The 22,851-nt window shown below is 55.2% G+C and overlaps 1 protein-coding gene across 1 annotated transcript in view; it reads right to left on the minus strand.

Annotated features, from left to right (window-relative positions):
* The window catches only part of LOC144162207 (cholinesterase-like), a 40,969-nt gene that overhangs the window by 3,047 nt on the left and 15,071 nt on the right, over positions 1-22,851 (minus strand). Inside the window, exons 3-8 of the mRNA XM_077692676.1 lie at positions 20,947-21,146; positions 20,176-20,427; positions 16,265-16,581; positions 15,014-15,216; positions 13,919-14,093; positions 12,937-13,169 (exon numbers count right to left, since the gene is read on the minus strand). Of these exons, the coding sequence (XP_077548802.1) occupies positions 12,937-13,169; positions 13,919-14,093; positions 15,014-15,216; positions 16,265-16,581; positions 20,176-20,427; positions 20,947-21,146 (1,380 nt within the window). The remainder of the gene's footprint in view (positions 1-12,936; positions 13,170-13,918; positions 14,094-15,013; positions 15,217-16,264; positions 16,582-20,175; positions 20,428-20,946; positions 21,147-22,851) is intronic.

Here is a 22,851-nt window from a genome sequence, read left to right on the forward strand (position 1 = left end):
CGCAGTGTGCCTCATTCCTTGGCATGCCGTAGAGAGAAGGCCCACATCTGGCGCCCAACGTGGGGCTGATGTCAACCCACCCGTGGACATTTGCTCTCTGCGGCTTCCGGGAAGGGGCCCACTGCGGTTTGGGACGGCATTCCTTTGTTCCGGGAAGGAAGCGCCATTTTGGCAGTGGAAGACCAGGGCTTTGAGCCGTATAGATCCATGTTTGTAAATTAGTTTTGAGGCCAGTTTTTTAGTTTGCTTAGGTTTTGCGATGGCTGTGGATGCCTGAAGTTTTTCTTGCGTTCTTTTTTTCTGTTGTTTGGTTAACGGCCTAAGTGGTTACATTGCGACTGTATGTAGCGTTTGTAGGGATATAGTCGCTTGTGTATTTTGACGTGTTCCTACTGTAGTTTTTTTGTATTTTAATGTGGCTGTAGTTCAGCCCCGTTGGTCGAATGTATTGTCTTGACGTTCGTTTTTTGCTTCCATTATAGATTTGTGTGTGGAGTGTGTTTGTCGCGTTGCGTATGTAGTTAGCGCGGCTTCCTCTGTATTTCGCGTCTACAGTTTGGCGTGGTTGAGCCAGCTTTTTGTTGGGTAGTTCGCTGGAAATGGCTCCTACCACAAGGAGAGAGACGGGAGAGAAGGAGGAGCCGCAGGGCTCGGGGGGAGACTCAGCGGCCGCTGCGCAGGAGGCTGCTGGTCAGTTGCAGCCCGCAGATCTCGCCTCAATGATGAGGCAGATGACCGGGATGTTCGCGGAGATGACCCGAATGCTCGGTTCGGCGCTAGCTGCTCCCACCGCGGGTCCTGTAGTGCCGGTCTCGAAGCTGCGTTTGAATATCGAGGTTCCCTCCTATTCCGCCTATGGAGACGTGAAATCCGTTTGCGAATACCTGCAGCAACTGGATTCGTATCAGACTGCGGTAGGCGCATCGGATGATGACGTGTTGAGGCAGGTCCTGCCCGTGGCACTGGTAGGAAGCGCTGCGCGTTGGAGGCGCTGCCAACCGGCTTTCGAGTCGATGGCAGATTTTAAGGAGCGCTTCCGCGCTGAATTCCTGCCACCCGATTACGAACACCGTATCAGGGACGAGCTTGCCCTTCGCACGCAGCACCCTGAGGAGAGTCTCCTCGAGTACGTGCGGGCAATGCAGGAGCTGTACGAACGGGCCGACCCCGAGGCAGCCGACGCGGTCAAAGTAGCGCGCGTGTGCAGGCAATGCCACCCGCGTTTCAGACCGTACCTGCGAGGCCGGAGTTTTCGCAACTTGGAGGCCCTCGCACAAGAAGCGCGAGTAATTCAGGCGGATTTACTCGCCGAGCTTCACTACAGGTTGCCGCCGAGACCCGAGGAATCGCTCGAACCGGGTTGCGCCTGGTCGGGAGGGGGAGACGATAACTCCTCGGTCGGAAGCAACGCAGGCGACGGAAGAGGGAGGCAGGACGAAACAGCCCGCTTGTGCTGGTTTTGTCGCAAGCCTGGCCACTTTTCCCGTCAATGCCCCGAGAAAATGCGTAGCACGCAGGGAAACTCGGATCGCCGGCGACGGTGAAGAGCGGTGGCTCGTCGTCGCCGGCGGGAAGCGAGAAGAGGGGGCCAGACAGAGGGGGCGCGAGGGAGCCCCCAGGGCACCCCGAAGCTGTCGTCGACGGGCAACTGGCCCCCTCCGCATGTAGAGCACACGGGGACCCATCCTCGGTGGCCCCGTTCATGCGAGTGCAATTAGTCGGTCAAGAACTTTTTGCACTGGTCGACACAGGCTCGACAGTTTCTCTCATCGGGGACGAAATATTCGAAGCCTGCCGGAAAAGAAGAATCCGGGTCAGACCCGCCGAGACACCCTTGAGCTTAGCGGCGGGTTCGGCAAAAGCAGAGGGAGCTGTGAGACTCACGCTCGCTTTTGATGGCAGAAGGCGCAGACAGCGTTTTGTTTGCTTGCCTGGTTTGTCTGTTCCAGTCATACTGGGCAGAGATTTCCTCTCGAGGGAGGGTGTTGTGCTCGACATGGGGAGGAACGGCTACCAGTACGGGCCGCAACCCCCTTTCTTTCCTTTCGCGAACGCGCCGATGCACGCTTTACACCCGCACGGGGCAAATAGACTCTACTGCGCTGCGGAAGGCCAGGGAGAGGCGTCAGGAAAGAGGAGCACTGATGTAGAAGCGATCGTCGCATCTTTTTCAGGATCCGATGATCAGCGCCGAATGTTGGCGGAAAGTTTGCTCCCCTTATCGGAAGGGGGTGGCGGAAGCGCGCGCGCCGAGTGCAGTGGTTGCATGGGCGGCGCGGGCCACCCCGAGAGGGGGAGGAAAGGGCCGGACGGAGGAGTCGAGGCCGGCCGCAAAGGGAAAGCGGAGCGGCGTCTCGCAGCGGCGCTTTCTCGCCCCCCGAGAACAGAGGCAGAAAGGAATCTGTCTTGGGGGGAGGTAGTGAGTAAGGAAGAGCTCATTGAGGCCCAGAAAGCAGACGGTCTGTGCCAGCGGGTGCTGAAAAGGCTAGCGGGAGGCGTAGCTTGCACCGGTAACGCTGAGGGGTTTGACGCGTATCTGCTGGGCGACGATGGCTTATTACTTCGCTACTTTCCCCAACTGGACGACGAAGAGGCGGTTTCATCCCCCTTTCGAGTCGTGGTCCCGAGGAAGTTGCGGAAACGGTTTATGCGGTACTTTCACGACTCAGCGCTGGCAGGACATGGCAGCGGCAGTAAGACTTACGACAAGTTATGCCGTGTCGCGACCTGGCCAGGCATGAGGAGAGACGTAATGAGCTATTCCCGCGCTTGCCCTCTTTGCCAGGTAGCGAAGCCGCGCGCTGGGAAACCTGTGGGTTTCATGAAGCCGGTGGAAAGCAGCTACCCGTGGCAGATTGTAGCGTGTGACGTAATGGGACCCCTCCCAAGATCCGCGCGAGGAAACCAGTTCATTCTGGTTATAACGGACCACTTTTCTAAGTGGGTGGAGTTGTTTCCCCTTAGAAAGCTAGCGTCGGAGCGGATCGTAGAGAAGCTGGTGGAGACATTCACTCGTTTCGGCTTCCCCTCCGACCTGATCACTGACAATGCTTCGTATTTCACAAGCAAAGTCTTTTCAGACTGTTGTCGAGCGCTGCACATTCGGCACAGGAAAACGAGTCCTTATCATGCTCAGAGTAACATCACTGAGAGGGTGAACAGGAACCTGAAGTGCATGCTGGTTGCGACAACCAAGGAGCATAAGGACTGGGACGCGCGTTTGCCTGAGCTGGCTTTCGCGACTAGGACTACCGTAAATAGGTCAACGGGTTTGACACCAGGTTACCTAAACTTCGGTAGAGAGATCGCTTTTCCAATGGAAAATGCACTGCAGTACGCGGCGGCGGGTAACGCCCCTTCTCTGTCGCAGTACGCGGCTAGGCTCCGGGAACGCCTTTTGGCAGCGCAACGCACGGCTCGGGAGAATCTCGACGTGGCGCGCATGGAGCAAGCCGAGCAGTATAACAAAGGCCGTCGTCACCTTGTGTACAACATCGGTGACCTAGTGCTAAGGAGAACACACCCACTCAGCAACGCTGCACGCGGTTTCACCGCAGCGCTCGCACACAAATGGCAAGGGCCATACAGAATTACGGCGCAGACGACTCTGCTCACGTATGAGATGCAGTCGCTTGAAAGCGACGAGCTGGTGGGTCCTGTGCACGTTAGCGATCTCAAGGCCTATCATGTTCGCACTCGCGATGACGAACAGGTGGTAGCGGAACCAGAAGGTGGGAGTCCCGCTTCTAATGACAGAACGGCCGGCGATAGGGTTCGCACCCATCGTTACGACCTGAGGGTGCGGTAGTGTCTACCCCCCACGGGTCCGGGTCTCACGTGGTTCTACCACGGAGCAACCCGCAGCGAAGTCACCGCTTCAAGCTTCATCGCGCCACCTGTGCGGTGGTGCGAGGCATGGTTTTGTGCCTGGCCGTTACGATGCCAGCCTGGGCCTGCCGACAGCGGGCCCTCCCGGTGCGACCCGGGAGCTTTGCGCCACCGGCCTGGTGGTGCGGTGCGAAACGTTCGTGCCTGGGCGTTGCGAGTCCGGCCTGGGCCTGCCGACAGCGGGCCCTCCCGGTGCGACCCGGGAGCTTTGCGCCACCGGCCTGGTGGTGCGGGGCGATACGTTCCTGACTGGGCGTTGCGAGTCCGGCCCGGGCCTGCCGAGCAGAGGGCCTTCCTGGTTCGACCCGGGAGTTGTTACCACGGCCCGGGGGTTCTGCTGCCCTTCGGAGATGCGAGGCGGCTGCGGTGCGCCTCCTGGTCGACAGTGGAGTTGTGTCCATGGATTGGAGGCCTGCTGAGCTCCCCGCGGAGCTGTATCCCTGGCGTGGAGGCGCCGGTGGGCGCAGAGCCTGCAGCTCGTTCGGGGGCTTCGAGCCTCTACGAGCGCCCGTCAACCGGGTTTGCCCCGGGCTCATCGCGGCTTCTCCGGTTCCGGCGCCGAGCAGCGGAGATCGGGACGCCGGGGCGCTGTCGAGGGGAGCCTGGCCGTTCGGTGGAATCCTGCGCCGGGCAGCCGAGAATGCGCTCCCGCGGACGCCTACATGGTGGCGATGGCGACAGAGCGGCATGCTGCCACACTTCGGCGGGTGCCAGCCCACCCACAGCTGCATAGGGCGGCCCCAGGCGCCGACCAGCGGTTCCTCGTGCACTCGAACCCCGAGGGCGATCTTCAATGATGGACCCGTATCCCGTGTTTGAGGGGGGGAGAGATGTGGGGAGCGCCTTGGCCCGACACCTTCTGGCCTAGGGGGTGTCGCCCGGAGACCCTCGCCATGGGCTCCCTTCCCTCGCCCTCCTCGCCTACCGTGCGGCCCGGTCGCCGGAGAGATGGCGCGAGTGGACGGGTAGGGACGGGCGGTGGTGCTGAAGAGCCGCGCGCGGGGACTGGGACTCGGGAGGCAGAGTGTTTTGGTGTGTGCGTGTGTATGCCCGGACGGGCGACAGCGTGGAGGATGTAAGTAAAGAGTTCTTTCACGCAACCGCAGTGTGCCTCATTCCTTGGCATGCCGTAGAGAGAAGGCCCACATCTGGCGCCCAACGTGGGGCTGATGTCAACCCACCCGTGGACATTTGCTCTCTGCGGCTTCCGGGAAGGGGCCCACTGCGGTTTGGGACGGCATTCCTTTGTTCCGGGAAGGAAGCGCCATTTTGGCAGTGGAAGACCAGGGCTTTGAGCCGTATAGATCCATGTTTGTAAATTAGTTTTGAGGCCAGTTTTTTAGTTTGCTTAGGTTTTGCGATGGCTGTGGATGCCTGAAGTTTTTCTTGCGTTCTTTTTTTCTGTTGTTTGGTTAACGGCCTAAGTGGTTACATTGCGACTGTATGTAGCGTTTGTAGGGATATAGTCGCTTGTGTATTTTGACGTGTTCCTACTGTAGTTTTTTTGTATTTTAATGTGGCTGTAGTTCAGCCCCGTTGGTCGAATGTATTGTCTTGACGTTCGTTTTTTGCTTCCATTATAGATTTGTGTGTGGAGTGTGTTTGTCGCGTTGCGTATGTAGTTAGCGCGGCTTCCTCTGTATTTCGCGTCTACAGTTTGGCGTGGTTGAGCCAGCTTTTTGTTGGGTAGTTCGCTGGAAATGGCTCCTACCACAAGGAGAGAGACGGGAGAGAAGGAGGAGCCGCAGGGCTCGGGGGGAGACTCAGCGGCCGCTGCGCAGGAGGCTGCTGGTCAGTTGCAGCCCGCAGATCTCGCCTCAATGATGAGGCAGATGACCGGGATGTTCGCGGAGATGACCCGAATGCTCGGTTCGGCGCTAGCTGCTCCCACCGCGGGTCCTGTAGTGCCGGTCTCGAAGCTGCGTTTGAATATCGAGGTTCCCTCCTATTCCGCCTATGGAGACGTGAAATCCGTTTGCGAATACCTGCAGCAACTGGATTCGTATCAGACTGCGGTAGGCGCATCGGATGATGACGTGTTGAGGCAGGTCCTGCCCGTGGCACTGGTAGGAAGCGCTGCGCGTTGGAGGCGCTGCCAACCGGCTTTCGAGTCGATGGCAGATTTTAAGGAGCGCTTCCGCGCTGAATTCCTGCCACCCGATTACGAACACCGTATCAGGGACGAGCTTGCCCTTCGCACGCAGCACCCTGAGGAGAGTCTCCTCGAGTACGTGCGGGCAATGCAGGAGCTGTACGAACGGGCCGACCCCGAGGCAGCCGACGCGGTCAAAGTAGCGCGCGTGTGCAGGCAATGCCACCCGCGTTTCAGACCGTACCTGCGAGGCCGGAGTTTTCGCAACTTGGAGGCCCTCGCACAAGAAGCGCGAGTAATTCAGGCGGATTTACTCGCCGAGCTTCACTACAGGTTGCCGCCGAGACCCGAGGAATCGCTCGAACCGGGTTGCGCCTGGTCGGGAGGGGGAGACGATAACTCCTCGGTCGGAAGCAACGCAGGCGACGGAAGAGGGAGGCAGGACGAAACAGCCCGCTTGTGCTGGTTTTGTCGCAAGCCTGGCCACTTTTCCCGTCAATGCCCCGAGAAAATGCGTAGCACGCAGGGAAACTCGGATCGCCGGCGACGGTGAAGAGCGGTGGCTCGTCGTCGCCGGCGGGAAGCGAGAAGAGGGGGCCAGACAGAGGGGGCGCGAGGGAGCCCCCAGGGCACCCCGAAGCTGTCGTCGACGGGCAACTGGCCCCCTCCGCATGTAGAGCACACGGGGACCCATCCTCGGTGGCCCCGTTCATGCGAGTGCAATTAGTCGGTCAAGAACTTTTTGCACTGGTCGACACAGGCTCGACAGTTTCTCTCATCGGGGACGAAATATTCGAAGCCTGCCGGAAAAGAAGAATCCGGGTCAGACCCGCCGAGACACCCTTGAGCTTAGCGGCGGGTTCGGCAAAAGCAGAGGGAGCTGTGAGACTCACGCTCGCTTTTGATGGCAGAAGGCGCAGACAGCGTTTTGTTTGCTTGCCTGGTTTGTCTGTTCCAGTCATACTGGGCAGAGATTTCCTCTCGAGGGAGGGTGTTGTGCTCGACATGGGGAGGAACGGCTACCAGTACGGGCCGCAACCCCCTTTCTTTCCTTTCGCGAACGCGCCGATGCACGCTTTACACCCGCACGGGGCAAATAGACTCTACTGCGCTGCGGAAGGCCAGGGAGAGGCGTCAGGAAAGAGGAGCACTGATGTAGAAGCGATCGTCGCATCTTTTTCAGGATCCGATGATCAGCGCCGAATGTTGGCGGAAAGTTTGCTCCCCTTATCGGAAGGGGGTGGCGGAAGCGCGCGCGCCGAGTGCAGTGGTTGCATGGGCGGCGCGGGCCACCCCGAGAGGGGGAGGAAAGGGCCGGACGGAGGAGTCGAGGCCGGCCGCAAAGGGAAAGCGGAGCGGCGTCTCGCAGCGGCGCTTTCTCGCCCCCCGAGAACAGAGGCAGAAAGGAATCTGTCTTGGGGGGAGGTAGTGAGTAAGGAAGAGCTCATTGAGGCCCAGAAAGCAGACGGTCTGTGCCAGCGGGTGCTGAAAAGGCTAGCGGGAGGCGTAGCTTGCACCGGTAACGCTGAGGGGTTTGACGCGTATCTGCTGGGCGACGATGGCTTATTACTTCGCTACTTTCCCCAACTGGACGACGAAGAGGCGGTTTCATCCCCCTTTCGAGTCGTGGTCCCGAGGAAGTTGCGGAAACGGTTTATGCGGTACTTTCACGACTCAGCGCTGGCAGGACATGGCAGCGGCAGTAAGACTTACGACAAGTTATGCCGTGTCGCGACCTGGCCAGGCATGAGGAGAGACGTAATGAGCTATTCCCGCGCTTGCCCTCTTTGCCAGGTAGCGAAGCCGCGCGCTGGGAAACCTGTGGGTTTCATGAAGCCGGTGGAAAGCAGCTACCCGTGGCAGATTGTAGCGTGTGACGTAATGGGACCCCTCCCAAGATCCGCGCGAGGAAACCAGTTCATTCTGGTTATAACGGACCACTTTTCTAAGTGGGTGGAGTTGTTTCCCCTTAGAAAGCTAGCGTCGGAGCGGATCGTAGAGAAGCTGGTGGAGACATTCACTCGTTTCGGCTTCCCCTCCGACCTGATCACTGACAATGCTTCGTATTTCACAAGCAAAGTCTTTTCAGACTGTTGTCGAGCGCTGCACATTCGGCACAGGAAAACGAGTCCTTATCATGCTCAGAGTAACATCACTGAGAGGGTGAACAGGAACCTGAAGTGCATGCTGGTTGCGACAACCAAGGAGCATAAGGACTGGGACGCGCGTTTGCCTGAGCTGGCTTTCGCGACTAGGACTACCGTAAATAGGTCAACGGGTTTGACACCAGGTTACCTAAACTTCGGTAGAGAGATCGCTTTTCCAATGGAAAATGCACTGCAGTACGCGGCGGCGGGTAACGCCCCTTCTCTGTCGCAGTACGCGGCTAGGCTCCGGGAACGCCTTTTGGCAGCGCAACGCACGGCTCGGGAGAATCTCGACGTGGCGCGCATGGAGCAAGCCGAGCAGTATAACAAAGGCCGTCGTCACCTTGTGTACAACATCGGTGACCTAGTGCTAAGGAGAACACACCCACTCAGCAACGCTGCACGCGGTTTCACCGCAGCGCTCGCACACAAATGGCAAGGGCCATACAGAATTACGGCGCAGACGACTCTGCTCACGTATGAGATGCAGTCGCTTGAAAGCGACGAGCTGGTGGGTCCTGTGCACGTTAGCGATCTCAAGGCCTATCATGTTCGCACTCGCGATGACGAACAGGTGGTAGCGGAACCAGAAGGTGGGAGTCCCGCTTCTAATGACAGAACGGCCGGCGATAGGGTTCGCACCCATCGTTACGACCTGAGGGTGCGGTAGTGTCTACCCCCCACGGGTCCGGGTCTCACGTGGTTCTACCACGGAGCAACCCGCAGCGAAGTCACCGCTTCAAGCTTCATCGCGCCACCTGTGCGGTGGTGCGAGGCATGGTTTTGTGCCTGGCCGTTACGATGCCAGCCTGGGCCTGCCGACAGCGGGCCCTCCCGGTGCGACCCGGGAGCTTTGCGCCACCGGCCTGGTGGTGCGGTGCGAAACGTTCGTGCCTGGGCGTTGCGAGTCCGGCCTGGGCCTGCCGACAGCGGGCCCTCCCGGTGCGACCCGGGAGCTTTGCGCCACCGGCCTGGTGGTGCGGGGCGATACGTTCCTGACTGGGCGTTGCGAGTCCGGCCCGGGCCTGCCGAGCAGAGGGCCTTCCTGGTTCGACCCGGGAGTTGTTACCACGGCCCGGGGGTTCTGCTGCCCTTCGGAGATGCGAGGCGGCTGCGGTGCGCCTCCTGGTCGACAGTGGAGTTGTGTCCATGGATTGGAGGCCTGCTGAGCTCCCCGCGGAGCTGTATCCCTGGCGTGGAGGCGCCGGTGGGCGCAGAGCCTGCAGCTCGTTCGGGGGCTTCGAGCCTCTACGAGCGCCCGTCAACCGGGTTTGCCCCGGGCTCATCGCGGCTTCTCCGGTTCCGGCGCCGAGCAGCGGAGATCGGGACGCCGGGGCGCTGTCGAGGGGAGCCTGGCCGTTCGGTGGAATCCTGCGCCGGGCAGCCGAGAATGCGCTCCCGCGGACGCCTACATGGTGGCGATGGCGACAGAGCGGCATGCTGCCACACTTCGGCGGGTGCCAGCCCACCCACAGCTGCATAGGGCGGCCCCAGGCGCCGACCAGCGGTTCCTCGTGCACTCGAACCCCGAGGGCGATCTTCAATGATGGACCCGTATCCCGTGTTTGAGGGGGGGAGAGATGTGGGGAGCGCCTTGGCCCGACACCTTCTGGCCTAGGGGGTGTCGCCCGGAGACCCTCGCCATGGGCTCCCTTCCCTCGCCCTCCTCGCCTACCGTGCGGCCCGGTCGCCGGAGAGATGGCGCGAGTGGACGGGTAGGGACGGGCGGTGGTGCTGAAGAGCCGCGCGCGGGGACTGGGACTCGGGAGGCAGAGTGTTTTGGTGTGTGCGTGTGTATGCCCGGACGGGCGACAGCGTGGAGGATGTAAGTAAAGAGTTCTTTCACGCAACCGCAGTGTGCCTCATTCCTTGGCATGCCGTAGAGAGAAGGCCCACATATGGAAACACCGTCGTTCGCCGTGGGAGCGTTTTGGTTTGCGTTCCCATCGCGTTCGGCGCCCACTCACGCAAGCGTTATCTAACTTTCTTGCTGCGAAGAGTGAAAACGGCGCACGCAGCTAAATTCCATTAGCTTTTATTTCGTGCTGAGCGCCCAAACGGACGGTGTAAATACGACGGTCTTTCCATATCAAGGTGGGTCACGAACTCTCGTAACGTGTTCGCACTCCGCATGCGCGGCCCGTCGCCAGGATGCGGCGCATGTGCTGAAAGCCACGTGCTCCATTGTTCGTATTTCAATTTATCATGATAGGACGTGCGATGGTGCGCTAAACACAACTGATGAGTTTCAAAATACATGCTCGTCCGGAAAACACCAAACGCAGTTCGGAGTGCAAGTTTACAACACCGGCTCGGTTTAATGATATTTTTTAGGCATACCCATACACTACACTTCAGCAGTCTATACGGGGCGAAAAGGCAGGTGTCATCTGCTCCGCAAGACTTGTGGGAGAGGACTTTTAAGATAATACAAGTCATCCTGCATTTCATTTTATGTAATGTAACATTCGGGATGAATGCACGCTTGTCAACAAAACTACACCAAAATCTCGTGTTTTTTTAACGGGCATGCCTACTCCTGCACCCTGCGTGCAACCTATTGCAGGTCGAAGATAAATCCCATGCTGCCCTGAGAAGGAAACACAAGTGTTTTTTTGCGGATGAGGTTAAAACCGTCTTTATCGGCCGACTTGGCTATTCTGTTCACAGCAACTTGGATCTGCCGTTCACAGATACAGGATTTACATGACCTGAAGCTGACGTGAACGTCCTTTACGTAGATACAATAAACAATTGTGGGCGGCAGTGCTCTCCCTAAAGTATTCATTTTTGCAATGAACAGTGTGCAACTCAGCACTCCACCACGGGGCACACCATTTCCTTATGTTCACGAAATGTCGGGACAGGTAACTTTCCAGCGTGTTTAACATGTTTCCACAAATACCAAAATATTCCTGGTCACGCAGGATGGCCAATCGCCAAGCTGTGTCAGAGACCTTTTCAATGTCAGAGGATAAGATATACAATGTTTTCATGTGCAAATTCATCTTTAACTTATGATTCAACACGTACAAGATTGACAGTTGTTGATCTACCCAAGAGAAAGCCTGCCTGGCAGCTATCGAGGACACCCTGATAATCTACAAAAGGAGATGGCATCTATTTATCATCTTTCCAAACAGCTTGCTCAAGTAGCTCGTCAGAGTATCCGGGCGGTAGCTTGCAGCAGAAGAATATTTCCAATTTTTGAGTATTCCCATCACAATTGCTTCTTTCCAAGCTCGCAGAAAGCGCCCAGCGCAAAATAACTTATTGTACAAGAAGAGAAGAGTATTGAGGGTGTCTAAGGGTAGAAGATGAATCGCTGTGCATGCTATTTCATCCGTCCCTGGCGCTGAAACGCCGCATGTGTCAGGTCTGCAAAGAAAATGGAGAGTTATCCCCGTCAGTAGATTTCCTGTTGTCACGAATAGGCTTTCTTTCAGCAGAATCTTTGTATTGCAAAAATGTCTTGCTGTAGTGGAAGGACCAGAAATGTGTTCAAAGTGTTGTGCCGAGGTTTTTGCTTGGTTTTCAGGTGTATCGGGTGTGTTGCTGACAAGAGTCATGACATGTGTACTTTTGCTCTGCAGTTTTCGTATCCTGCCCCAAACTTTCAGCGTATCTGTATAGAAATTTCTGGATGATTATATGAAAGACCTCCATGTGTCTATTTTTTCTTGACGTCGCTAGCGCTTTACAATGGCCTTTGCGCGCTTGAAGAAAATGAGGTTTTCTGCAGTAGGGCATCTGCGGAGGACATCCCGGGCTTTATTCTGAGCATTTGGTGCTTCCCTACATTGTTCATTCCACAGGGGCATCCGAAAATTTTGTGTGGTACCGAAGTCCTGGAAATAAAGTACCCTATCCGCATCAAGTATATGTGCTGTGATGAGAGTGTATGCGTCGTCAATACCTAAGTATGTTATTGATGTGTGTGAAAGTTGCGACTTATCTTAAACTTTTCCCAGTCGACACGAGATTCTCTAAACATTTTATTGAAAATGGGACTGTGGGGGCATTTTTCTAGGCATCGGAGGGTGACTTGGAAATGGCGCATTCGTAAGGGTTCATGTCTACCTCCCATTCGATGGACGGAGAAAGAACGGGGTAGCCTATTCCCAGGTCAATGTGCCGGATGTGTGGTGTGTTGTGCAGTAGTACAACACATAGTATAAAGCGGGTGACTGGGGTACTGTTTTCACTGACGTTACCCTGATGACCAGTGAGGTCCCGGAGGTCCCTGCCTGGTATACAGAGAGCGAGCCCATCGTCTGGAGCTTGACCAAGGCCCTGAAAGCCGCCGTTCGAGGCTTCTACCCTTCACTTAGGTATTCATTGCTACGGTTGGTTACAGCGGAGTGTGCGGGATAGGGGTCCGCGGTGTCGCCAATAATGTCACCTTGAATACAAAAGGTGCACCGTGCGGTGTCCCTGAGAAGCATGAAATACCTCTGCGTTACACAGCGCTGAGCATCCCATTCGAAACTTGAATTGTAAATCAACCACTCGATCGATCAATGGAGCTTTCCTTTTACAGATTGGTTGAATGATTACCGATGAAGCAAATGTAAAAATGGTATTCCCTGCACGCAGTACAGTGAATACCATTTTTACCAGTGAATACTGCATGGCAGTGAATACTGCATGGCAGTGCACGCGTATGGTTGCCGCATGACTGCCACGCCAGCGAATACAACCTATATATACTAACTGTTCAATTATTGATAATGAGTTCAGGTCCTAATTTATTGATCTATTTAATCATGTGTTTACGTATTGTGGGGCCCTCAACACGCCTGTGCTCACCCTTTGGAGACGAAGGCGGCGACATCTTGGAGGCTGAACGGCGGGTAGAACCCTTCGCTAACGGCGGTCACGTAGTTGTAGGCAGTCACGCGACGCTGCGTCGCAGCAGCGGTCATTGCGCGCGACGAGCACACGGACCAGACACGCGCCAGGCTCCACTCCAGCTGCGACTCCCTCGCCTTCCCAACTGCCGCCCGGAGGTCGGAGCCGTTCTGCAAGAGACACGGCCGCTCCTGCGAGAGTCGAGGAACGAAGCGAAATTGGCGACCATTCCCGCACCTAAAAGTGTCGGTAGTTGAGAGAATGTAGCTACGTCACCTATAAACGCCGCCCATCTACCTCCTCCCGCTTCTTACTGCTCTCCAGCCTGGTTATTTCACGCATGCGCAATTGGGTAACGTCGGAGAAGTTTTGCCCAGCCATATAACGCTTTGCTTTCAAAGTCCACTATTTACAAAATTGGTTTATAGGCGAAGGGTTGGAGATTGAGGGAACTAGACATCTGAAATAGTTACTGTACTGACACAGCTAACACCCTAGAGATTTCTAGATACAGAATTTTTAGCATGCTCGGCTGTGGGGCATGCACGCTTATGATCAGGTATATGTTAAAGCTGCTTGGCAGTGACGGCTGTGAGTTCAGCCGTCGGCTGATAGAGAGAGAGAGAGAGAAACAACTTTATTTTTTTCCAGAAAGCCAGAAGGGGAAGGAGGGGGATTTCCCTGCCCTTCTTTTCAGTCGTCGGCCAGGAGTCCAGGGACGCTTTGACCGAGCGCTACACCAGGGGGGTGAGATCTTGTCCTTGGAGGGGCCGCTATCTGTGGCACAGAGGCTCACTCTGAGTTCCGGTGCGCCTGATCCGTATAGCCTCTGAGGTATCCGGAACTTATTTCATCCCGGACTGTGCAGCACTCCAAACCTCCAATATAAGTGTAAACGCTTATATGCAAGCTATACAGGGAGTGTCAGAAGATTAAGTACCTTGAGGAACATGCAGACGCTGTCGAGCAAGGCTTCTGCGCCGCTGACATTATCCCGCGGCCTGACGTACGGTTTTAGATATTTCTCCACAAAATCCACGCCGAGTGAAATGGTGCTGCCGAGGACCACCTTGACGCCGTCCCCGAAGTTCATATCGCTCAGGCTGTCGGAGATCCTGCGTTGTAGGTCGCGCTACATCAAGGCTTGGTTACGTCAAGGTTCGTTTTGATGCACACGGTTTACGTTTTTGATACGTAGAGCTCCTAAAGGTTGGTTATTTGCAATATATAATGAGGGAGGGGGGCGATATTATATGATTGATCCCAAGGATTTTACAGCGGAGCTATTACAGGCTACCTACGCCTTTTCTCCGCAAGTAGAATAAAAAAAAAACCGTTTCCCCATCCTGGCTTCGGCCACCTGATTGCCTCTGGCGCTTAATATTTTGGTACAAGATGATGAACGTTGCCCCTGAAAAAAATTCGTCCCAGCAGTATTTTTGTGCTTAGAATTGAAGCCGACGGTATTAACTCGGTCTTTGCAAGGTGGCTTTCCGACATTGTGTGTTGCGGAGTAAAGCTATATAATACCCATAAAGAAAAAAAATGCGGCAATGCGCGCTAACGCTGCGGCAGTAGGCCACCGACAACGATCAGGCAGCCAAGGTCAAGTGTAAGCGCTATGCCCGTCGGGACGCCCAATACCGCGATGCAGTGAACGCAAGATACCGGCGTGGCTACAATTCGGATGAACGCTTGTTCGGCGCGACGGCGCGGTTTGAGCGACTAACTACCTAACTAACAAACGAACTAGCTAACAAACTAACTAACTAAACAAATAAATAAAATTATTTGATCACGTTAATCGGCAAGTTAATCGGCAAACAAACAACCTAGCCACCCATCAATTCAAGAGTCCATCCAATCATGAATGGACAGTGGGATAGCTAGTGCACCCGATTTGTGTGCGGGAGGCTATTAATTTGACGCCCGCTCATTATACCGCCTTCCTGTACACACCCCCGGTATATAGCTTCGGCTCGTCCCTTCAATGTAGCGGCATGTCCGACGTCCCCCGCCCCTTCCCTGGGCCTACCTGTGTCCCGTGGGCACGAACCGGAGGGGCAGGTAGAGCTGCCGCGCCGCATCCACCAGGCGTTCCTGCGGGGCGGCCCTCAGGCAGGCCAGCTCGGCCAAGATGTCCGGCGCTTTGCATTCCAGGATGAGGGCCATCTTGTGCATGTAGGACTGCGTCATGGCCGCCGTGTTCCGACTCAGCGGCGCGGTTGGGAACAGGCCCTGCGGAAATAATGGCAGCCCGCCCAAGATGTCTCCCGACTCAGTCTCCTCGCTCGCAGTCTCCTTGTTGCGGATTTCTAATTTGCCGCCAACATGGACGATGATGATGATTGTAGGGACGCTGAGAAGGAAAGGGGCACATTTGCATGCACGAGGACGGCGAGAGGCACGCGCATGGGTTCGGAACGCTTCGCTTGGACCACCGTGCACGGCTTAGCGTCGCTCTCTTCACGGCGGCAATAAACGCTGAAGAATGGCTTTCCTTTTCGTAACACTCCCCACCATGAGCGCTCACTACCCCTAAACACCTACGTTGAAGTCCATCGATTCCCAATGCAACTCCACGGGTCCTCACCTCGGTGTGTTCACCGGTGTTAGCGTCACCGAAATTGAATGCGACGAGTAAGGTTAAAACAATAATGAATTTCCTATTTGTCGAAAAAGTTTGTTGAAAACTGCTCCTTAACTGACTTACTGCACTGCGTTCTATTGCGCCTTCCTCGCACTACTACGTAAAAGCGAAAGGATCTCGCCGTTAGTAAACTCCTCGACATGCGCAGAGTGTTGTAGAAAGGAGATAAACCGGAGGTGGCTCCGAGAGGTCCTAACAATGCGTCACACGGCCTCACACAACGGCGCAACAGTCATTCTTCCCCTGCCCTCCCCTCTTCTCCCCTCTATCGCCCCTATGTCCCCGCAGCAATTTTTCCCAGTCCTTTTCTCCTTCCTCTATTTCCCCTCCTTATCCCGCCTCATCTCCTCCCTTGCGTCCCGGTTACCATGTGTAGTCTATCGCTATAATCCCCTGTGGGTAACTAGTAATTTCGGGTCGTAGGTTACCTGAGCCTTTCATGTGTCAGGTGATCGTTCAGTACATCCCAGGGGTGAGCAACGAGTCGACCACTGATTCGTCGCCAACTAGCGATCCCTGCCTGTGGCTGAACGTTACCAGCGTGTTCCAGTAACAGGCAGATCACAATTTCGCGTTTATGTGGTCCATGAAAGCCTTCCGTATTTGAAATGGCGGGTTGCTTGCTGCCTATCGCACCTGCAGGAGGGCTCGCCTGAAGCCCTCGTGGTGCTTGCGTGATCCGAGCACTAGGGAGAGCAGGTAGGCCCCTGACCCGTGGCCCAGTGCCACCAGCTCCCCGGGGTCGGCGTTGAAGGCGCCCGCGTTGCGGCGCACCCAGTCAACGGCCAGGAGCACGTCCTCGAAGCCCGCGTCCGGCACCATGTCCGAGAAGTCGGGGCTGAAGAAGCCCATCACGCCGAGCCGGTGGTTGATGGACACCACCACGGCGTCGGCCGCCCCCGCAAGCTCGGCCCAGTCGTGGTCACTGTTCGACCCGCTCTCGAACCACTCGCCTGTGCTCGTGGCGCAAAGCGATCGAGCCGGGCTTAGACACTCAACTCTGCTCCTGCAGTCTTTGAACGATGGGAGGTTCTATGTATTTCATTGTATTTTTAATGGACGAAGCCCCTCAGCGGCTTTGGCTGTCGGCGTCTCCTGTCGTCATCGTTTCATGTAGTCACGGAACTAAAACACCGGGACACTCGCCTTCCAATGCCTCACGCTAGATCGCTTCGTGCATCAAAGACACGAAACTTTTCCAGCAAAGCTGTATATCTCTACCACAAACTATTTCATATCCGTGGGCAAAAACACCAAGGCGCCAAGAATACACTGATAGGCTGCATGCTTCGCCCCTCCCCAGATTTCACGTTAGTGGAGATGGCCCGGTTTTTTCATTTTAAGGGGGAAGCTGTAAAAATACGGCTTAACTGTTTTCGCGGTTGCATGTTCACTTAACAGCGTGGCCGAAGGCTGGAGTGTAGAGTTAAATGCCAAGATTTATTTGGCCCCCTTTTAGATATGAAGCTGCAAGCGACGACACGCGGGTTTACGATTTACTGGTACTTTTGAGACGTTGTGCTTAATTATGATGACGCAGCGCTTTAACAGAAGCCATCTCGCCGACCTCATAGACGGGCCACTCTCGTGTAAAATAATTCGCCTCTGGACGATAACAGAGTGGCTGGCGGCCGTCTAACCTTTCGGAACAGTCACCCGTAATACGGGTGGGCAATAGTTCCAAGAGGATCTACTAAGTCCGTTTGTTGCGGCGCTATGGACCCTCCTCTAATTCATGTGAATGAAACTGAGTATGTCACAGTGTGTTTTTGCTGATAGTGAACCATGCGGCCTTTAAACTCGAGATACACAGGGGTATAGCGAAGCCTGGCCTCTCTGCACTGGGTACGGTACGGTACGACAACTTTATTGATAGTGCCTGCAGACGGCTTGTCGCCCTGGTCTTGTTAGGGTACTTCGCCGCGACGCGGCCTTGACGCTTTTTTTAAAGCGAAGCTTCACTAATCTCGTCCAGAGGTTTCGCCGTCGTCCGCAATTTCATCTCATTTGACCGCAGCTGCGCCACGCCCTTGCTGCGCATAACGTGACTCGCCGGGCCCGCTTACGGCGATGCGCGCAAGACGCAGTTTTCAGTCAGTTCTTCTCATGTGAGCGGCGGCGGCTCCTGTCCGAGCGGCTGCTCAGCTGATAGGCAGCCGACTGCCCCCGCTGCCTCGCTGCCTCGCAGCTGCTGGCACACGCATGCGCCGCTGGGTCGGCTCGGGCTATGTGACCCGTCTTGTGCCGGCCGAAGAGAAACGCCGCGTTCGCCCTGAATGAAAGCGAGGCCGGGCCTCCGCCTAAGAGCGTTGAACGGGACCGAACGCCTTTGCGCTGTGGTCGGCACCCGGCCGGTATTGCTCGGCGAGCTTCTTTATTGGAGAGGAAGCGAAATTCCAAACGGCACAGCTGAGGAAGATCGAGCCGTTCGACGCCGCGTTCGCCATTAATGAAAGCGAGGCCGGACCTCCTCCTGTGAGTGCTGCCCGCGGGGCCGAACGGCTTCGAGCCGTGCTCAGCAAGTGGTGTCTGAACACCCGCCGTGTGCCTAACGATGTGTGTCTCATCATCAGCCTGTCTACGCGTACTGCAGGGCAAAGGCCTCTCCCATAAATCTCCACTTATCCAGGTCCTGTGCTAACTGCGACCAATTTATTCCCGCAAACTTCTTGAGCTTATCTGCCCATCTAACTTTCTTCCACCCCCTGCAACGCTTGCCTTCTCAAGTGTTCCACTCTGTTATCCTTAATGACCAATGGTTATCTTGCCTTCGCATTACATGCCCTGCCCACGTCCACTTCTTCTTCTTAATCTCTACTAATATGTCCTTAACACGCGTTTGTTCCCTGACCCACTCCGCTCTCTTCTTGTCCCTTAATGTTACACATATCACCTTCCGTTCCATTGCTCGTTGAGTCGTCCTTAATTTAAGTTGAACCCTCTTAGTGAGCCTCCAAGTTTCTGCCCCTAAGGGGAGTACCCGTAAGATGCAGCTGTCATACACTATCTTCTTAAAGGCAATGGTAGGCAGCTTTTTATTATCTGAGAATGCGTGCCGAATGCACTCCACCAAATTCTTATCCTTGTAATTATCTCTGCCTCAAGGTTGGGATCTTGATCACAACTTGGCCTAAGTAGATGTATTCGCTTACCACTTTCACTGCATCGCCACCTATCTCAAAACGATGCGTGTCTATCCAAGCCTAATGACAAACATGTCTAGCCAATGAACTAGGCACAGCCGCCCTACCTGGCTTAAAGGAGTAGTGACACTAAATTTCAAAGCTGAGATAACTATGTAAAATGCTTCCTTTTTATCAGTAGATATCTCGCAGCAGGTTACAACAGTAACCGTTCCGTATAACATATATTAAACCTATTTTAGTTTTTGCCCGCACGAGAAAGCCCAGAGCGGGCCAGCATGACATCATCGGCTCCTTGGCCCAAGCTGCCGACGTCGGGGCTCCAGTGACGTAGCCGACACGCCGGCTGCGGTTGGCGCGCGCTGCTACACCGTGTGTACACGTCATGCTTTTGGGACTGACGTCATGCCGCCTGGGTGTGTGGGGATGATGAATACCTTGGCCGGTCTGCGCGTGCACGCGCGTCCAGATCGGAAGTGGTGTGACAAAAATGGTGACTTCACGGGTGCCCTCCTGTCATGGCAGCCGCTCGGCGTTTGTTTTGTCGAAACCGAAACTGATACGAATAAATGACGCCGCACATAATTGTTTCCGCCGCGATTTACCGTCCTATTATTAGTGGGCTGGTAGGCCTACATAGGCTGGTGGTAAGTAAGCGAAAAAAACGTAACACGAAAATTGCATGTCAGTACTCCTTGAACGATGAGTGTATACCTAAGTATAATAATTACACGTAAATGCGAGGTTAACCAAGTAAAACCAACGTTTAACCATGCCAAGCTTTCGCTTTGCATATCTAGGGTTAGCTGAGTTAACCCGCAGCCATTTTTCTTATTTGTCTTTGTATTTTTTTTCCTGGACCTGAAATGAATGATCCTGCATAGCGCGACAGCGAAGGAATTTTTACATTTTTACTAGCGGAGCTGTGGTAGGCCGAGCCCTTTCATAAGCCCGGTGAAGGGCATGCGTCATGCATGGGTAGGACAAGGTTCAAAGTCCCACCGACGGCCTCGCATAAACAGGTTCTCAGACCCACCGAGAGAGGGCGCAGTGTCCTCGCAGGGGCGGGTTGGTCTCCTTCTCGCTACGGTATGGAGATGGAAGGATCCCTGACCCGCTGACGTTAAGCTGCCGATACCTTTGCCAGAACCGAAGAATTTTCGCGGCCACGGCGCTGCCGTTTTCGGATGAGGCCGTCTTAACGTTGGAGCCGACGCAAAAGAAACACAGCTCGCTGTTTCAACCGAGTTCACACTAACTGGAACTGGGTTTAATTTTTGTCATCCAAGATCTCTGGCTAACACTTGGACTTACGTACGTCGTTGGTCCCGAACTCTCCTTAATTACCAGGTAGCCCGCACGCCTTCGCAAGGCGCGTGCTACCTACATCCCAAGGGCAATGACGATCATGTGCGTCGTGCGGCGTGACGTTGAAAAGTGGTGTGAAAAGGCGGCTATACTGGCCTGTGAGCACGATCACGACGGTCCTGTTGGAGCCTTTCGAAGTTGGCGCCCAGACGGAGAGGCTGAGACAATCCTCTGAGCCAATCACGGTGCCGTTGCGCCACTGCGAGCACGGGGGACCGTGCTTTAAGCCCTCCCAGTGCGAGCCCGGAAACTTGTCCAACGGCGAGGCCCTCGTGAACCGGCGGCTTCCTGCGTCGGTGCAAACGGTCTCTGTTGTTTTCACGTCCAGAGCAGTTCCTGGACTGTTCAAAGCTGCTCTTGCAATAGCAATTCTATTATCAAATACACGGAGTTATTTTGGAGCAGTTCTGGACAGGCCAAAACCACAAATAAACGAGGCCTGAAGTGTGCGGCGGGAATGCCACGGGCGGGTATTTTTTTCGGCGCTGGGAGAGACCCGAATGGGATCGACCGCACACGCAGAAGTTTGCGTCTGAAGTTCGCGCCAAATCGAGTGTGCCTCCTTTCCTCACTCGCTATGCATTGTCGTTGAGATCCCTAAACTGAGAGAGGGGTTGGTTATCGCACATGAAACTGCCGGAGCTCATCTTTCCGTTACCTTTTTCAAGAACAAATGTATGGGGGCATTCACTGTAGTTATGAGGACGTTATGGATGCGGTTCTTCACTTAACAAATACATTCTGCTTTTGGTATTTCAGAGTACACCCTGAACAGAGGGTGCTCAGATGTTGCACAAACAAGCGTACCGGCCGTGCTCTTGGCGTAGGGAATGCCCAGGAAGCGTCTGACGGCGACTCCATCCTTAGTGCGCGTGTGTACGCCGATCAGCGTGCCGCTCCTGGTGGCCACGTTGCTGTAGCGCGGGGCCTGGACGACGCGGAGAATCAGGAAGACCACCAGCAGCGACGCAATCGCCACCGCCAGCACCCGGCCATCCAGGAAACCCCTGCAGTGCGCGAGTCCAAGTCAAGGTCGAACGGGTGATAAGGAAACTGCCGCACCTTTTTGGGTTCCAATTTTAAACTACTGTGCGTGGTGCCGATTGAACTGGAGAAAGGTTACGAGACAACTGTTCCTTGTATATGCTTACGGCCTATAAACAGTTAACATTACGCCAACAAATCAGTTCACACGTGAAACATCAATTTCCGTGTCTTGGTAGTTGGGTTGGGTGTAGTTGGGTAGTTGGGTTTAAAGGGGTCCTGAAATGCCTTCCGCCGATGCACGGATGTACATGTAACCAAATAAAGCAATGTATTAGCAATCTCCTCCTGCAAGAATTTTGTTAAAGCGATGAGTATTAGCTGAGAAATCGTAAATCAAAAACCCCGAATTATCGTCGCGCCGTATTTCCTCCTCCTTTCAACTGTTTGTTCGCTGTTGGCCTCCCCTCCCATGATGCTCCGCTCCTCAGCGGTGACGTACTTCCGCTATTGCGCTCCCACAGACTGCCGTCTGCTACGGGCCAGCTCTTTCGGCTTTTTCATCTCTGTAGACACCATGGACACAGGCTGGAAAAGCGAACGAATGACCTGGCCGCATGGGTGCGGCCTGGCCTCGCCCTTTCGCGGTGTACGTAGCTGTAGTTGGTATCGGCGGCGAACTCGCAGCCGCGTGGGGAGAATCGTGCGCTCGTTCCCTTTGGTGCACCGCGCACTGTTTATCCAAAAAGCGCGGTCTCAGATGTGGCCCCGCTGGTGCCGGGTGTTATTTTGCGGTGGTTGTAATTCCTACTACCGGCGGCATGTGAAAAAAGACATTTTCAACCGACACAGAACCCGTGCACAAAACGCGCCGGATCGGATCGCTTTATCAGCGGCGATGAACGTGAAGGCGAAGAGCAAACCAACGCTGCACTCGATCAGCGAGATCCCGTGTTCTGACAAGCTGCACCCATGTGTTGCATTCAACACTGACGGGAAAGCGTTTGTTTGCACTTGTTTGGATAGTCGTAAAATGTCCAAACACTCCGGCACTCCGCTAGCAGATCAGCCGGCGAGACATTTCGGAAAACATTTGACAGATGGCGCCGTATGCATTAGTGTGTCGCTACGCCAAACTGATGAGACGCTCTACTAAAACTCCCATCGCGGTGTCACGTAGCGGGACGCAAAAATTTAGCGTTTAGCGTATGCAAAGGCCACAAACGCTGTACTAAAACTCTATTAGCAGCAAAATAGCGTGCGTATGTGAAACCGCTTGCGTTTACAAAGCTGCACACCGAGCGCGTACGTTTCAAACCTGGTGACATCGTTTAAATACACTGGCAAGCACAGTGTAACGTAGTCAGATATCAACCGTATGCTCAGGCGACAAGCAAGAGCTTGTTTTATGTGGGGCGGAGATTGCGCATAAAGGCCCGTTCGCACTTGCGACGAAAGAGAGTGAGAGCGGCAGGAATTCCGTCGCTTTGTCGCGCGACGATCGTTTTTGTCGAATGGTCGGGACAAATTTTGGTTGCGCGACAGAATTCCCGTCGCTTTCGCTCGCTTTCGTCGCAAGCGGGAATGGAAAGTTCTGCCGCTGCCGTCTGCTACGCAGCTCGGAGGTAACCGCGCGATCTGCTCGGGCCGGATGAACGCGCACACTCCCGCACGGCAGCGCCCCAAGCGGCAGACGGCCGCGTACATCGCTCCCGGCGCCCGCCTGGA

Source organism: Haemaphysalis longicornis, unplaced genomic scaffold, assembly GCF_048455015.1.
Source record: "Haemaphysalis longicornis isolate Haplotype H1 unplaced genomic scaffold, Haemaphysalis longicornis Haplotype H1 scaffold_12, whole genome shotgun sequence".
Classification (NCBI taxonomy): domain Eukaryota; kingdom Metazoa; phylum Arthropoda; class Arachnida; order Ixodida; family Ixodidae; genus Haemaphysalis; species Haemaphysalis longicornis.